At 41.2% G+C, this 17,848-nt stretch overlaps 1 protein-coding gene and 1 pseudogene across 1 annotated transcript in view; one reads left to right on the plus strand and one right to left on the minus strand.

Moving 5' to 3' along the window:
• Nucleotides 1-17,848, minus strand: part of LOC124619126 (conserved oligomeric Golgi complex subunit 3) — a 108,177-nt gene that overhangs the window by 63,486 nt on the left and 26,843 nt on the right. The window contains exon 6 of the mRNA XM_047145403.1: nucleotides 10,992-11,257. Within this exon, the coding sequence (XP_047001359.1) occupies nucleotides 10,992-11,257 (266 nt within the window). The remainder of the gene's footprint in view (nucleotides 1-10,991; nucleotides 11,258-17,848) is intronic.
• On the plus strand, nucleotides 16,958-17,074 carry LOC124561712 (annotated as a pseudogene).

Consider the following 17,848-nt stretch of genomic DNA (forward strand, 5'->3'; position numbering starts at 1 on the left):
TAAGCTGACAAAGATGAGGCAGCCAAGTCAATTGTGCATCGAAAACCAGTCCTAGGAATTGATATGTCTCCACTGCAGTGAGTGGATCATCATTAAGGTACAGTGCGGTTTCTGGATGAACGGTACGACGCCAACAGAAGTGCACGACACATGACTTTGCGGCTGAAAACTGGAAGCCGTGGGCTAGAGCCCATGACTGCGCCTTGTGTATAGCTCCCTGGAGGCGCCACTCAGCAACAACAGTACTGGAGCAGCAGTACGAAATGCAGAAGTCGCCTGCATACAGAGAAGGTGAGACGGAGGGTCCGACAGCTACTGCTTGACCGTTAATGGCCACTAAAAATCGAGAGATACTCAATACAGAGCCCTCATTCTCCTGGACATCAATGGAACTATGGGAGTCAGCAACTTGGACATGGATAGTATGGAGCAACAGGAAGTTTTGGATAAAAATCGGAAGTGTTCCCCGGAGACCCCAGTCGTACAATGTGGAAAGGATATAATGTCGCAAAGTTGTGTCGTATGCTTTATGTAAGTCAAAAAAGATGGCAATCAGGTGTTGCCGTCTGGAAAAGGCTCTTCGGATGGCAGACTCGATGTGCACAAGATTATCAGTGGTAGAGCGACCCTGGAGGAAGCTGCCCTGACATGGAGCCAGTAAGCCACAAGACTCCAGGACTCAACCCAACCGCCGACATACCATATGTTCCAGCAGCTTACGCAGAAAGTTGGTGAGGCTGATGGGCCGATAGCTATCCACATCAAGTGGGTTTTTACAGGGTTTGAGCACTGGAATGATGGTGCCCTCCCACCATTGCGATGGAAAGACACCATTGCACCAGATCTGGTTGAAGATGATAAGATGTCGCTTGTAGTCAGATGAGAGATGTTTAATCATCAGGCTGTGGATGTGATCAGGCCCAGGAGTTGTGTCGGGGCAATGTGCAAGGGCACTGAGGAGCTCCCACTCTGTAAATGGGGCATTATAGGATTCACTGCAGCATGTAGTGAATGAGAGGACGTTCCCATCCAGCCGCCGTTTGAGTGTGCGAAAGGCTGGGGGTTAATTCACCGACACAAAGGCTCGAACAAAGTGCTCAGCAATTGCATTTGCATCAGTACATAACTTGCCATTTATGGTAACACTGGGGACAGCTGTTGGTGCCTGGTACCTGAAAAGACATTTGATCTTTCCCCAGACTTGGGAAGGTGAGATGTGGCACTCAATGGTGGAGACGTATCTCTCCCAACACTCCTCCTTCCGTTGTTTGATAAGGTAGCGAACACGGGCACGGAGCCGTTTAAAGGCTATGAGGTGCTCCAGGGAAGAGTGCCACTTATGCCGCTGTAGAGCTCGCTGACGCTCCTCAATTGCTTCAACTACTTCCGGTGAGGACCAAGGGACTGCCTTACACCTCAGGCCCCCTAAAGAGTGAGGGATCGTGTTTTCTGCCATGAAAACAATTGTGCTAGTCACCTGCACAACCATCACATAGATGTTACCGTGTGGGGGAGATTCAGCGGTGACAGCGGAGGTGAAAGTTCCCCAGTTCACCTTGTTCAAAGCCAATCTGGGCAGGCGTCCATGTGCCTGACGCTGGGGCAGAGACAGGAAGATGGGGAAGTGGTCACTACCACACAGGTTGTCACGTGCTCTCCCGTGGATAGATGGGAGAAGTCCTGGGCTGCAAATTGATAAATCAATGGCCGAGTAACTACCATGAGCCACACTGAAATGTATGGCAGCCCCAGTATTTAAAAGGCAGAGGTTGAATTGCGACAGTAAAGTTTCGACATCTCTGCCTTGGTCAGTAAGCATGGTACCACACCACAAGGGGTTATGGGCATTAAAATCCCCCAGAAGTAGGAAAGGTTCGGGAGTTGATCAATCAGTGCAGCTAATACATTCAGGGGTACGGCACCATCTGGAGGAAGATATACATTCAGGGGTACTGCACCATCTGGAGGAAGATATACATTGCAGACAGTTATTTCCTGCGCCATCCTTATTCTGACAGCCACAGCTTCAAGAGGGTTTGAAGGCACACATGTTCACTACAGACCGAGTTTAGGACATAAACACAGCTACACCTGACATTCGATTATAGTCACTACGGTTCCTGTAATATCCTTTATAGCTGCGGAGGGCAGGGTTCCGCATTGCCCAGGTTTCCTGGGGGGCAATGCAGATAGCAGGTGTAAAGCTTAACGGTTGTCGAAGCTCAGCCAGGCGGTGGAAAAAAACACCGCAATTCCACTAGAGGATGACATCGTGAGACTGGAAAGGCATAGAACATTCAATGAGGCAGTTTACGCCTCAGGTTCACCTGCTACCACCGACTTATTCCCTGAGCAGCTGAGCAGTCTATATCCATTGTGTCTGAGGGTCTGGCGAGATCTAGGTCCACAGCGGATGCCAAAATCTCCACCCCATCCTCAGCCGCAGAGCTTGTAGGTAACGGTGGTGGGGGTGCCACCGCAATTTCCTTGGTCTTAGGGGTTTTCTTTCTGGATTTCTCTCGCTGCTCCTTGGGTTTCCCTGGTTGTGAGGACTTCACTGGCTGAGTCGCCGGGATTGAGGATGACCATGAAGCCCTACGACCAGCTGCTTTTGAGCTCTTCAGCCACTGGTGGGTGACCTCTTTCGCACTAGCAGAAACCTGGGAAGGGAGCGACCCAAGGGACCCTTTCCTAGCAAGAGAAGCCAAAGAAGACTTATGACTCTCTGGCTTAGAAGTGAGGAAGGATGTCAAAGATGGTTGGGGGGGGGGGGGGGGGAGGGAGAGGGGGTGTTGCTCCCAAAGTAGGTGGTGCAGGAGCAACAGGGAGGAAAATGCCCCCCACCATCAAGGGGGCAGGTGTAGTCTTAGTCTTCCGGCTCTGAGAGGTGACCTGGGTTGGTGGAGCTGATGGTGCCAGAACTGTTGTAGCAGCGGCGTAAGATGTCATACGCACAGGATGCAGGCTTTCAAATTTTCTCTTAGACTCAGTGTAGGTCAGTCTGTCCAGGGTCTTCTACTCCATGATTTTCCTTTCTTTCCGGAGAATCCTGCAGTCAGGCGAGCAAGGCGAATGGTGGTCTCCATAGTTGACACAGATGGGAGGTGGGGCACATGGAGTATTGGGATGTGATGGGCTTCTGCAATCTCGGCATGTGATGCTGGAAGTAGAGCGGGAAGACATACGGCTGAACTTCCAGCACTTAAAGCACCGCATCAGGGGAGGGATAGAGGGCTTTACATCACACCGGTAGAGCATCACCTTGACCTTCTCGGGCAATCTACCACCCTCAAAGACCAAGATGAAGGCACTGGTGGCAACCAGATTATCATTCGGACCGGACATGCCAGATGAAATGTCCACCTCACCGCTCTAAATTGGTTTGTAGCTCATCGTTGGACTGCAAAAGAAGGTCTCTGTGAAATATGATACCCTGCCCCATAATTAAGCTCTTGTGGGGCGTGATGGTTACAGAAACATCCCCCAGCTTCTCACAAGTGAGTAACTCCCGTGACTGGGCAGAGGATGCTGTTTTGATCAAGACTGACCCAGCTCTCATTTTGGACAAGCCCTCCACCTCCCCGAACTTGTCCTCTAAATGGTCAACAAAAAAACTGAGGCTTCATCGTCATGGAAGCTTTCCCATCAGCTCTCAAACATACAAGGTACCAGGGCGAGTAAGATCCGCTGCCATCCTTAGCCTGACATTCCTCCCATGGCGTGGCCAGGGAAGGGATGGCAGGATGGCCATTGCCGGGAGTCCCAATGCCCCAGGGGGGATGGGCATCTACCCCTTGGCATACGGGGGAGTTACGGCGCAGGCATCAGCAGAGCGATCCCTGTGTGATCAGGGGGCTACAACCAATAGGTACACGGTGGCCCCACCAAAACAGACTGGCTACCGTGCTGGATATCAGGTGCAAAGAAGTCCATGGTCATCGTCGACGCAGAGATCGACACTGCATAGTGCATGGTGGAAAACGCACCCAGGAAGGTGGGTGTCCTCGCCGAAGAGATGGAGAACGGGTAGAACTGCAATGCGATGATGAGAAAGTGGGCTAAAGATCAATGCATGATGGACACAATGCGCCTTGTAAGGCGTCCTTCACCAATTGGCTCGCTCTTCGGGAAAATTTTGAAGAATGGAGGTCAACCCCTGCAGGGGACAATCATATAAAGGTTGAACATATGAAACTCCTTTTAGCCGCCTCATACGACAGGCAGGAATACCTCGGGCATATTCTAACCCCGGGACCCACAGGGGGGTAACAACGTGTGGAACTTCCGACAATGACAATGCGGTCACAGAGAAAAAAGAATTTTACTCCATGCTACAAGATTTAGGAATATTATGCAAACAAATTCTGTCATAATGTGTACAAAATGGTCATCAATATTAATAGGGCAAGGGGTTGAACAATAATAACACTGCAACCTGGATGGAACACTAGAGGTTTGGGTAGCATATGCTGGGAAAGCCTACATTCAGCCAATACAAGAGAAGTCTGAGGATTGTTTTGTTTTACCTTTTGATGATGCAAATACTGAGGCACTGGGTGCTAGTTATGAGTCTATGGGAACTTGCACAACAAGTAAAGCAAAGTAAATGAGCTCTTAGCTGAATTTTTGTATCTGTAATTTTATCAATGGAAACATTTGCTTGAGAAAACAAAACTTACATGGAGAATAGCTGGCCAGTAATTGCCTCAGGAGGCAAATTTCTATGAATGTTTAGCATATTGCAGCCCCGTAAGCAACTGTGATGGACTAATATTTTGAGGTCTCAGCGTCAGTTGCACAAGACCAGAAAATTTGTGCAACTGAGGCTGATTCCTCAAAATATTAGCAAATTTCTATGTCCATAAATTTAGACAACAGTCTATGGAGTGCGGCAATCTGGTGCTAACTTTGATAAAACAGTCACGATCACAATAACATCCGTTTATTATTAATGGTTTTGGCTTATGTTAAAACCATCCTAAGAGTTTTTAAGCCCTGCAAATGTAGGAACAGCAGAATTGCAAACAGTCCTACTTCATTTGGAGTTAAAAGAAATCAGAGAAATACTGTAGCGTTTACCACTATGGCTGGTGCTGGCGGCTCCTCGGTTCTTCACGAGATACCACGATCGTACACGGTGACTAACAGCTGTGGAGACACAGATTAAATACTGTGCAATTCCTGCGCCAACTAAGAATTCTGTCAGCAACAACCAATGGCAAACACTTCACAAGAATTGAAATGTTGCTGCTGCACAAATTTGCAAAGTAAGTTCTCATAAACCAAGTACGAGTACATAAGAAGTTAAAATATTATAAACCACCACACAAGCAATCATTTATGTTAACATAAAATACACAAACTTACAGGACGAGAGATGAAAAAGGGTCATGTTGTGACAAACACATTGTTCTTAATATTTCGTTGAAAAGTGAATAAACTAGAGAGCAGTTATTATAAGCACATACAGATATTACATACAGACATAACAGCAGATAAAATTACATTAAAAAGCATAACCATTAAAAGATATACATGTCGTCGTATATTTACTAGGCAGTGCCATCTGCTAGGAATTCAAAATTACGCTGTTGTCTACGCAATGTAAAGCTCAAGATGGCCGCCACGAAATCATGGAAGTGTGTACTGAAAGGGGTGCTGTTGTCATGGCAATGTAATGGCCAAAGTTGGAACTGAGAAACCAAAGATATACACATGAGGATGCAGACTGCAATCACGGTATCGATCCAGGACGATATCGTTTAAGGTTGTGCAGACGACTCATAAATTGCTGGAAAAACTGGAAAACATCGCTGTCTTATGACGACGTGTGTCACATATTTGGCGCAATATGACAGGAATTTTTTATTTTTTATTTTAATGACAAACTAGGCACTGAAATGGAAGTTATCATATTACATCTACATCGATACTCCTCAAGCCACCATACAATGTGTGGGAGGGTACCCTGTACCACAACTAGTCATTTCCTCTCCTGTTTCATTTGCAAATAGAGTGAGGGAAAAATAACAGTCTATATGGCTCCATATGAGCCCTAATTTCTCGTATCTTATCTTCATGGTCCTTATGCGCAATGTATGTAGGCAGCAGTAGAATCATTTGGCAGTCAGCTTCAAATGCTGGTTCTCTAAATTTCCTCAATCGTGTTTCTCGAAATGAACATAGCCTTCCCTTCCCACAGATGGCTGCCCACCCTGTCTGTTAAATCATTTATGTATATACTATACAGAGAACAACTGTGGTCCTATCACACTTCCCTGGGGGCACTTTTGACGATACCCTTGTCTCCGATGAACACTCGCCATCGATGGCAGCCTACTGGGTTCTACTACGTAAAAAGTCTTCGAGCCACTCACATATCTGTGAACATATTCCATGCGCTCGTACCTTCGTTAACAGCCTGCAATGGGCACTATGTCAAATGCTTTCTGGAAATCTAGAAATATGTAATCTGTCTGTTGTCCTCATCTGTAGTTCACAGTATATCACGTGTGAAAAGGGCAAGCTGAGTTTCGCACGAATGTTTCTTTCTAAAACCATGCTGATTTGTGGACACAGGACTCTCAGTCCCAAGAAAGTTCATTATTATCGAACTGAGAATATGTTCAAGGATTCTACGGCAAACCTAAGAATATTGGTCTGTAATTACAAATGTTATATAAATGTTACTTAGTATCCTCCAGCACCAAATACAGTGACACATTAACCACTAGAGCATCTGCTGTTGTCAAAGCGTCATGGTGACAAAATGGCACCTGTGTGTGGATGCTTCCATGGTATGGGCTTCTAGAAACTTCAATACATATACAACATCGTATCGTTAGTAATCTGATGGTAAAAGGCTATACAGGTCTTAAAACTATATGGATACATTAATGTTATCCAATTAATTTACAGAAATGGAAAGATAACATGTTAAAACATAGATGAGCATCAGTACTTATTAACCTAGCAGGTCCCAAAGTACACCATAAAATGAAAACTATGTGAGATAAAAAGCTAGTTCGTAACAAAGTAGTGCTAATATACACGTGAGAGAAAATAAATAGTGGTAATGTAATTCATTTTCATAAAACAAAGATAAGACAGGATACAAGGCAAAAATCGCAAATTAAAAGAGGAAATGCAGCATCCTTGTGTTCAAATGATATTCTGGAAAAGATCAAAACGTGCTTTATCTCATAATTCTGTGTGTTCATTAAGAAGGGATGGGCCCCTTTCTTTTTGTGAATGAAAATCTCATCAAGTTCTGCCAAGGTATCGAACAAGATGCGTTTTTGGACAGTATGTAGGATTTGCATATCATGTTCTATATCACATTCTGAATGGTTATTACTCGTTAGGTGTCGTCCAAATGCAGATTTACTGCAGGCTGTACCCTCCATATGCTCTTTGAATCTTGTCTGGAAACTCCTACCAGTCTGTCCAATACATACCTTGTGGCAATTCTTATATGTTAATTTATACATCCCAAATCATGAGAATCAATATTTTGAATTTCCAATAGTATGTTTCAGCTTTTTGCAAGTATGTTTGTGGTAGAGAAAGCTAATGTTAGGTCAGTATTTTTTAACAACCTTTTTATCCTATCTGATGCAGTTCCCATGTAGACAATGTAATCTACTCCTCCCTCACATCACTTGCTGATTGTCACTGACTTCAAGCAAAACTTTTAATAAGCTTCAAGAGGAGTAAGATATACAATAAACTTTTATACTTATCTTCTTTTCTCATAGGTGGCTCCAGTTCTTCATGTCTAGGGGCTGATTCTTGAAGCTGAAATTTTTTGATATCCTATGTTCTCATGGTTCCAATTGATGAGATAAGTACTGAAGAATTGCTTGTTTTTATAATGATTTTTATTCTTTCATATTTTTCTATATCACACTGTCTTTACAAATTCCATTCAAAACTGAAAATTACGTTGTTATTGCCGAACACAAAAACACATCCGAAAACATCTGATGCATACCCACTAACAACTCATTCTGTTGTACTAACAATATTCCAAAGAGTTTACAACTTTTCTGATGAATGACTTCCTATTAATTTATACCATTATTTCATAAATGAATCCAGAAGTAAACATAATAAATATTGTCTGATTGCACAATTAGTAACAGGAATTTTAAGTGTGCCAGATATTTCATAATTTCAAATGTTTCTAAATGAAAAGTAATCTTAACTGTACATACAGAGTTAGTACATATCGATTGTAACAACAGAAATAAAGTAATTTCTTTTTGAATATTTTAGCCTGAAATGTAATACACTGTGTACAAAATCATATACAATTCTCTCAGTTAAACAGCTGAGACAATTTTAGTACCTTAACCATCAGCTGTAGCAATTTATTTGAGAATAGAAATTTTTTCTCTTTGTTTTTGATCTGCTGAGTGTGGTAGCTTATTCATTCTATTCAACATCTGAACAGAAGAAAGCTCTTATATTTGTTTGGATGACATGACTTAGCACATATTATTGCATCAGGCATTGTACACTTTCTATACATGGTTCGTATAGAGAAGTCTCATGGTTTATAATATTTTAACTTCTTATGTACCGTACTCGTACTTGGCTTACGAGAACTTACTTTACAAATTTCATCCAGCAGTGACATTTCAGTTCTTGTGAAGCGTATGCCATTGATTGTTCACAGTCAGCGTGAAAATTTGCCCACTATGGCTCCACAGCTTGGCCCCAGTGTATGATTCTGGTATCATGTGACGAACCAAGTAGTCGCCAGCTCCAGCCATATAGGTAAACGCTACAGCATTTCTCTGATTTCTTTTAACGCCACATGTAGTAGTACTGTTTGTAACTCTGCTGTTCCTATCTTGCAGGTTCTAAAAAATCTGAGGATGGCTTTAATCTCGACTGTTGTTTTAATCAAATTTCTAAGTACTGTTGATAGGCATACATGGAAGTAAAAAAACTGTCCTATTTCTTGGAACTACTAGTTCCTTCCTCGGGGGGGGGATATGGCTAGGAAGGAGCAACAGGTCACTCAGACCCCAGATTTGGTGAGGGCCGCTCCTGTCATAGGGATGAGGAGAGAAAAGTGGAAGTAGATAACTCCTACACACTGAATACTCAGACAGGTTGTCCCTTTCAAGTATTCCTTCATTTTATGATCAATAATGCTTACTGAGGACCAACTTTATCATTTTTACTAATGGACAGGTAACTAAGATACTGTTAGATGTATTAGATATAATGCCCTATGGGGAAACTTTTTTTTAGTTGAAATAATTTTCTTGATCTCTGCAAGGAAAAACCTCAAAGTATCAATAGTCTGTAAAGCCAGAAAAAAAAAATTTACAGTGTGTCCCACTCAAACTTCCCTGATTTCAAAGACACAGGAGGAGGAGGAGGAGGAGGAGGGGGGGGGGGGGGGGTCCCAGTGTATACGACAATGAAAAATGCACCACATTGTAGAGCATCTAAAGAAATTATTTATTTATCATCAATACACCCCTACATGTAAACCATCTGTAGCACGAAGAATACTATTTTCCATTTCTTGCCAAGTTCTTTGTAACATTTCCTCTGTTGTTGTTGGAATCTCATTAGTGATACAATATGGCAATGTAGGCATATCGTCCACTTTGGTCTCATACAAGCGGTCCTTCACGAATCCCCAAATGAACAAATCAAGTGGTATATGTTGGGTGAACGTGGTGGCCAGGCAACGGGTCCTCCACGTCCGATCCAATGATTGGGAAATTTCCTATCCAGGAACTTGCAAACAGCCGTTGACCAATGCGTCGGAGTTAAAAAACAATGTTGGGTTGCAAGTCTTGTACCTGAGGATACACAAACTGCTCCAATATGTCCAGGTACACTGACCCATTCACTGTTTGTTCCGCAAAGAAGAAGGGTTCAACAATCCTGTCATGCATTAGCCCGCACCAGACGTTTAGTTTAGGGCTATCACGAACATGTTCAATGACAACATGCGGATTTTGCGAACCACAAATCCAAGCATTATGCCTACTATCCCTTCCTGATAGATGAAAGGCTGCCTTATCTGAGAATAAACATCTATCCAGGAAGCTGGAATCCATATCAACATGCTGCAGCATATCCGCAGCAAATTGTTGTTGGTGTATCTTGTTGTTTGATGTAAGTTGCTGCAGAATTTGCACTTTGTAAGCACACATATGAAGACACTGGTGAACTACATGATGCAAAGTTGATCAAGGTACATCAAGTTCCCTAGATGCTTGATGAACTGATTTACGTGGGCTCCTAAGAAACGTTTGTCTGATGCCCTCCACTGCCTCTTCTGAAACTCCATAACATGCACTGCCTGGATGTTTCAGAACACTTCCTGTTGCCAGAAACTTCCTATACCATTGCTTAATTGTTTTAACATCAGGTGGATGAGATTCATACACACAACGATAATTTCTTTGCACAGTAATCGCTGATTTTGTTTCTGCAAACCACACTACTGCTTGTGTGCGCTGCTGTGTAGTCGTCATTCACACTTCATGTGACCATGCTGCGCTCTGGCGATGATACTTGGCACTTCTGGCGTGGGAATATAAATTCTTTGATATGCTCTGCAATGTGGTGCATTTTTCATTTTTGTAACTACTGTGGTTTTTCTCTCCTGGGTCCTTAAAATCAACGAGGTTTGAGTGGGACACCCTTTATTCATAAAACACATGTATCATCAAAATGAACATGAAATGACTCCTTTTTCCTTGACTTGTGAACTGCACAGGACAAATACATAATCAGTGGTATCCTCTTATCAACAACGAATAAAAAGAGAGAGCAGAAATAAAACAGCTAACTGAGATCTGTAGTTAGCAATATACAGCTTGTCTACAGAAAATCAATGACCTGCAATCCAAAGAGATTTTTAAAAATCAAAATATTTAATCAGACTGTTTAAAAAAAAAAAAAAAGAGGGGGGGGGGCAGTATTTCAAGGTTAATACATACAACAAAATAACTTACTCTTGATTTCTTGCAACTCTTTCCTCAATTTGGATTATCACTTGCTTGACTTTAGGCGCTGATGCTTGAAATTTACCATAACACAAAGCAAATGAAGTATCTCTCTCTAGCTGTTCTGTCTGATTACCACCAACAGCTCTTGGAGCCAGAACTTGCTGAGTGGCATGTTGGAATGCATCAATCACATATGAACGCATCAGCGCAATTGCTCTGGATAAACAGTGCTTATATTTAACAAGATATGTGTTAGATTCCTTCCATTTAATCTGAAACAAAGAAATTTACAGAGCTTTAGCCATGTGTCAAGGTTGTTTGAATCTGGAACATACCTCTTTCTCACATCAATTAAATTCTACTTTTGAATTAGAGATTAAAATTTTGGTTTATCGAACCAGTAAATTTTTTAACCATATTTATGAAGAGAGCAAATATTTGGATGAACTCATTTCAGGAATAATTTATTAAAATGAAATCAGAGTACAATAATGCAATAAAAATGGGCAGGTTTTCAATAAACCAATCATCTGTCAAAGTTTCAAAACATATCAACACATTGTTAACAAATATTAATCATTCATTGTTTTATTTGATGACATGAAAGGTGACCACCTTGCATTACACCTCCTTCACATGATCATATGTAGATTTTTCACATTATACAAGATTATACTTGACTGCAAATATCTGTACTATCAGTATACCGGTACATAATGTCAAATTATCAATTTTATCCTAATCAAAATTACTCGCTCCCCCTACTTCCCCAATAATACCATGCTCCTGTACAACATTGCTATTTCTTTATGTGAAAATTAGGGCAGAACACCATCTTCAGAGGTCATTAGAGCTAGTGTGTGACAGTTAAGAACAGTCATTTGTTTCCTCTCAGCTGCACTGACAGCCAATCAATCAATACCTTCACAGTGTGACAGCAACGGGAATGTTACTGATCACAGTGCCACTACAACAGGATTACAAAACACAGTTTTCCAAAATTCATTTACCAAAGATGGTGAAGTAAATATTCCAGAATTAAAATTAAGAACTGCTGCCCACATGAGTAACTTAGAAGTATATATCGTGGGTGTAATGACGCAACTCAGATCACTTAATAGAGACAAGTCTTCTGGTCCAGACTGTAGGCCAATTAGATTCCTTTCAGAGCGTGCCAATACAATAATCCCATATTAGCAATCATATACAACCATTTGCTCGATGAAAGATCTGTACCTAAGGACTGCAAAGTTCCATAGGTCACACCAATACTGAAGGAAGGAAATACATCGATGAAAATAATCAATTTGTGAAAACATAATTGGAGAGAGAAAAACCATCTCCTCACCATGCAGCGGCAGGAGAATACACTTATAAAAAAAGGTATTATGTATGCAAGCTTTCGGAGCCAATGGCACCTTCTGGCAGAAGGGTTGAAGTGGAAGGAAGAAGGGTGAAACAAAAGGACTGGAGAGGTTTAAGAAAAGGGGTAGAGTTCGGAAAAGTCACCCAGAACCCGAGATCAAGGGAGACTAACTGGATGACATGAGAAGGAAAGACTAATCTCGGGGACTGCACTGGACAAGATTTGAAACCCTAAGAGCTTAAGATGCAAGATAGGGTAATACACAAGGCAGAGATTACTTCTAAAACACCATTTATGAATTAGTAAGAACAAAATGCTAAGTGCATTACATGTGATAGAGGTGGCAGAGGGACGATGAAAAACAGACAGGTCAAGAAATGAAATATGTATAAAACTAAAGGAATAGTTACTGTGAAGAAATGTTAAGACCGAAGAAATTAACGTAAATACAGGCCAGGTGGGTGGTGAGAACCAAGGACATGTAGTGCCAGTTCGCACCTGCTGAGTTGTGATAAACTTGTCTGGGGGAAGAATCCAAATGGCAAGTGTGGTGAAACAGGTGCCAAGGTCACGATTATCATGTTGCAGTGAACATTCACAGCCACAGGATATTGTATGTTGCCAGAATATACCTTCTGCCTACTAAAGTGTAACAGCTGATTTCAACTATATCTGAAGTCACAAATACAAAACTGTAAAACATGAGTAAAAATCACCTTAGGAAATACTGTGGAAATAATAACCATGTAATACTGTCCTTTGTACTGAAATCTAGTGCTGACATTGGTAGGAATGAATAAGATTATCTGGCTCTTTTGTAATTTGCAAAAACATTCACGAACAATGAGTGATGCAATGTAATTTATCAAACATTACTGCATTCCTATTTCAATGTAATACTAGTCCAAATGTATTTCTATTAAATGTTCTTGAACCTTTTCATATGCTGAAAGCTGCAGAAACATGTTAATACAGTAGAGCGTCGATTATCCGAACGACCGCTTAACCGAACTGTGTACTCGCTCGCACCTGTTAGTCTCCCACCCTACCGTCCATCATCCCCCTCACTCCCAAACCAAGTTTCCCCACAGTAGTCGCCGCACTGGGCCACCGCTGGCGGGACATTGCTTCTAATGGGGCCTTTACAAGGCGCTGCTGACCGGCCAAGCCGCCAGTCGCTGTGTTTCAACAATCAGCACACTTCTGTCGGCTTGGCACGGGCAGTAGAAGTAGCGGCAGTATCAAAGCTGTTCACAGCAACAGCTGCGCCAACTTAGAGTTGAGGCGTGTTGCTCCGCGCAGTTTGAAGGATTGCGCGCCCCCAAGAAGAGCTTCTCACGGTGCAAACAGTCACCTTCTGTTCTCTGTAACGACCACTTGTGTGCTGCTGAGTGAAGAAGTGAACTTGACGATACAAAATGCTTAGACGTAAACGTATTGTCCTTTCTATGAGGGACAAGTACGAGATTATGAAAAGATTAGAAGAAGGTGAATCTGCAACCACTTTATCCAATGAGTACAAGGTGGGGAAGTCAACAATTACGGATATAAAAAAACAAAAGACGAGCATAGCAAATTTTATAGCTATGCTTAATTCTACTGATGGATCAACAAGCCATAAAACTATGAAACTCGCCACTAATACAGATCTAGACGATGCTGTTTACAAGTGGTTTACACAAGAGAGATTGGAAGGAGAACCTATCTCAGGTCCCATTCTGTGTGAGAAGGCAATGCAGTTCAACAAAAAACTTGGAGGGCCTTCGAACTTTAAAGTGAGCACGGGCTGGTTAAAACACTTGAAGTCAAGACGTGGCATTTGTGATCTTCCAATACAGCGAGAAAAACTGTCGGCTAATTCTTTCAAAGTCAAACTAAGGGACGTATTAAGGGAAGAAGATTATGTACTCGAAAACGTTTACAATACTGACGAAACTTATTTTTGGCAAATAAACATGTACAGTTCGATTATCCGAACAAACCAGTTTTCCGAACACCCATGTCCCCCAATTACTTCAGATAATCGACGCTCTACTGTATGTTAAAACTGTACAATTCGTGGTCAGACTATTATTAGGCAATGTAAACAAATCTAACTTTCTGATAACCATGCCAGAGGCATAAGTTCTGCCTATAATACAAAATTCTGTATCTAATTTGATCCCTCAGTATATGCTGGGAACTCTTTTTATTCACTAGTTTGGCTGTGAGCAAAGAAATATGTGAATTATTGTTTAATTGAACATCTTTTATTTCACTACGAAAACAAAAATTACTGTGACCTTTGTATTTAAAAACATGTAACTGTAAATTAGAAGCATTTTACCGTCCAAATTGTCAACTCAATGTAAAATATTTGATTGTAACTCACTTAAAAGCTTGTTTATAACAATTAACCCATTATACTGTTTACTATAAATACTGGCAGAATACTGTAGCCAGCAGGTCAGTCTTACGAAAGATTTTGAGGGGAATCTATGTTTGTCATCTGCCCAAATAATGTGATAATAAACAGTATTATTTAAAACAGTGCAACTGTAAACTTGATTATTATACATTTCACATGTAAAGTCTATATTGGAAGAATTCCAGATTATCTACGAGGATCAGCTGTTGCAGCAAAAAAGAAAAAGAAGAAGATAAATAGTTGTACTTTGTTGAATTTTCACCCCCATCTGACTAACTGTTCACAATATTGGGTGTTGTCACAAACAGTGACAAATTCTTTCACATTTCAGCAGATTTTGAAATGGTGTAACATTACAAACTGGTAGAGGAGCTGAGATTCGAAATAAGTCAGGCTACATTGCTGATACTAATTTCAAGTTTCAGGTGCACCAAGGATGCTCACAGAAAGACAAGGAATGAGAAACTGGGGACAACGTGTGTGGAAGCCACCAACAGCTGACTATGCACAACCTTGTTGCCACAGTTGACCCATAACCTGATCTGCATGCCATGGTTTCCACACATTGTAAAACAAAGTATTTGGAAACATTTTTTGAATGGCAGCAATAGTGCTAACATAATAAAGTAAGTCGAGTGGAAAAAAAATGTGAATAGGAAATCTATTTTATTTATCTATTTTTAGTGACACAAAACTATCACATGTGACAAAGCAAATAGTGAAAACCGAAACTGGGAGGGAGGAGAAGATAACCCAGAAGATGTAGTTAATTTAACTTTTAATCAGTTAGAAAGCAGGGATACAAGGGGTGATGCAAGTAATGTTTTCTCTCTTTTCCATGCATTCATCACTAACGGGGAAGGACTCAAGACACCTGAAGTAGTAGATGAAGACGTTTGCCTGCTTTATTTCTTCGTTTGCTGTCCTCTGTGTCAACGTATTGCGTTGCTATACTGACTGAAAAATGGGGGGTGGAAGTCAAACACGGACTACTTTAAATGATGTAGCCGACAGGTGCACATTTGCATTTCACAGTTGTTTACTTTCACTGTTCACAATCCTCCATATACACATTTAATATGGCCAGTGCACTATTGTTTAATTTTTGGTAAGTCTCACTAATAGTTCGCAGGTGAACATCCACATACTACTATAGTTTACTACTGAACATCTACGGGCAGTAAAAACCTAACCACACAGTTCTTGGAGAATAAGAAGGTATGTAAGGATCAGACACTGTCATTGTTTTAACACACGGCCTAATTGTGTTACATTTATTTCACAGGAGCAATGTTGTTGATCTAACCAATACAGGTTCCTCATCTGAAACTCAGCCGTGGATTGACTGTCTCGTGACCAAAAACCGGGCCTTTATATATCCTCACAATAGTAGATACTGAAACTATACATTGTTTGAAGTTAAATTTACAGAAATTACAACTGAAACTTAACTCATTAAATTAACTGAATACATCGAAAACTTGGTTCTTTAACAGTTTCTTCTACTACAAGACTTAGGCCGAATCATTTGTTTAAATCATGAAATTAACAAATCTTGTTATGCAAACAACACTTTTGACAAAACTATTAATTACTTTGGAATTAATTAAGGGCTGGCTTTGCTAACATGTTTTCAAATAGATCCTTTAAGAATACTATTAGTTGAACCTCCAAATGTTTAAATTTAGTACTGAATTTATATTTGTTTATAAATCAACAACAGAATTTAAGTTACAAAACGATTACTGATTTCACCTATAACAAAAGATACTAACTAGGAATAGTCAAAATAAATTAGAAAATCAATTACATGCATAAAACTAAGCACAAAATTAGATCTGGTGTTATATTCTTTAAAACTGAGGGCCAACCTTTCTCTTTTATGGAAATGCAGATTACACTCATATGTTAATGGTAGTTAGCCAGATACTAAAAAATGAATTTTAAGGAGGCAGATGGCAAAACAAGAGAGGAAGTAAAAAATCCCAGCTTGTTTCATCATAAGATGAATTTTGTTATTTGGGCAGAAAATAACTGACAATGGCCAAAGTACAGAGGATATAAAATGTAGACTGGCAATGACCAGAAAAGTGTTTTTTCTGAAGAGGAAAAGTTTGTTAACATCGAATATTGATTTAAGTGTTAGAAGGTCCTTTCTGAAAGTATCTGTATGAATTTTAACACTGTATGGAAACTCAAGGCAACGGCCTTGCCGCAGTGGATACACCGGTTCCCGTGAGATCACCGAAGTTAAGCACTGTTGGGCGTGGCAGGCACTTGGATGGGTGACCATCCCACCGCCATGCGCTGTTGCCATTTTTCGGGGTGCACTCAGTCTTGTGATATCAATTGAGGAGCTACTTGACCGAATAGTAGCGGCTTCGGTCAAGAATACCATCATAACGGCTGGGAGAGCGGTGTACTGACCCCACGCCCCTCCTATCCGCATCCTCCTCTGAGGAGGACACGGCGGTCGGATGGTCCCGGTAGGCCACTCGTGGCCTGAAAACGGAGTGCATGGAAACTAAACATGGACTGCTAATAGTGTAGACAAGAAAAGAATAGAAGCTTTTGAAATGTGGTGCTACAGAAGAACTCTGAAGATTAGGTGGGTGGATCATCTAACTAATGAGGAGGTACTGAATATAATTGGGGAGAGAAGAAATTTGTGGCACAACCTGACTAGAAGAATGGGCTGATTGAGGGAACACATTTTGGGACATCAAGGGATCACCAGTTCAGTATTGGAGGGAAGTGTGGGAGGTAAAAATCATAGAGACCAAGAGATGAAAACCGTAAGCAGATTCAGAAGAATGTGAGCTGCAGTAGTTATTAGGAGATAATGAAACTTGCACAGGACAGTTGCGTGGAGAGCTGCATCAAAACATTCTTCGGACCAAAGACCACAATAACATTATTCAGAAATTGGTTCTCCATTGTATACTTTACTTGTAGTTGAAAATGAAATACCATTTTTATAAATAACAGAAGTAATTTAACTGGTCACTTTCAGTAATACTATGTAATTTACATTCCAGTATTTTCATAAGCTACATGGAAGATAGATGGCATAAGCACCACCCACTTCAA

The sequence above is a fragment of the Schistocerca americana genome, chromosome 1 (assembly GCF_021461395.2).
Source record: "Schistocerca americana isolate TAMUIC-IGC-003095 chromosome 1, iqSchAmer2.1, whole genome shotgun sequence".
NCBI classification, from domain to species: domain Eukaryota; kingdom Metazoa; phylum Arthropoda; class Insecta; order Orthoptera; family Acrididae; genus Schistocerca; species Schistocerca americana.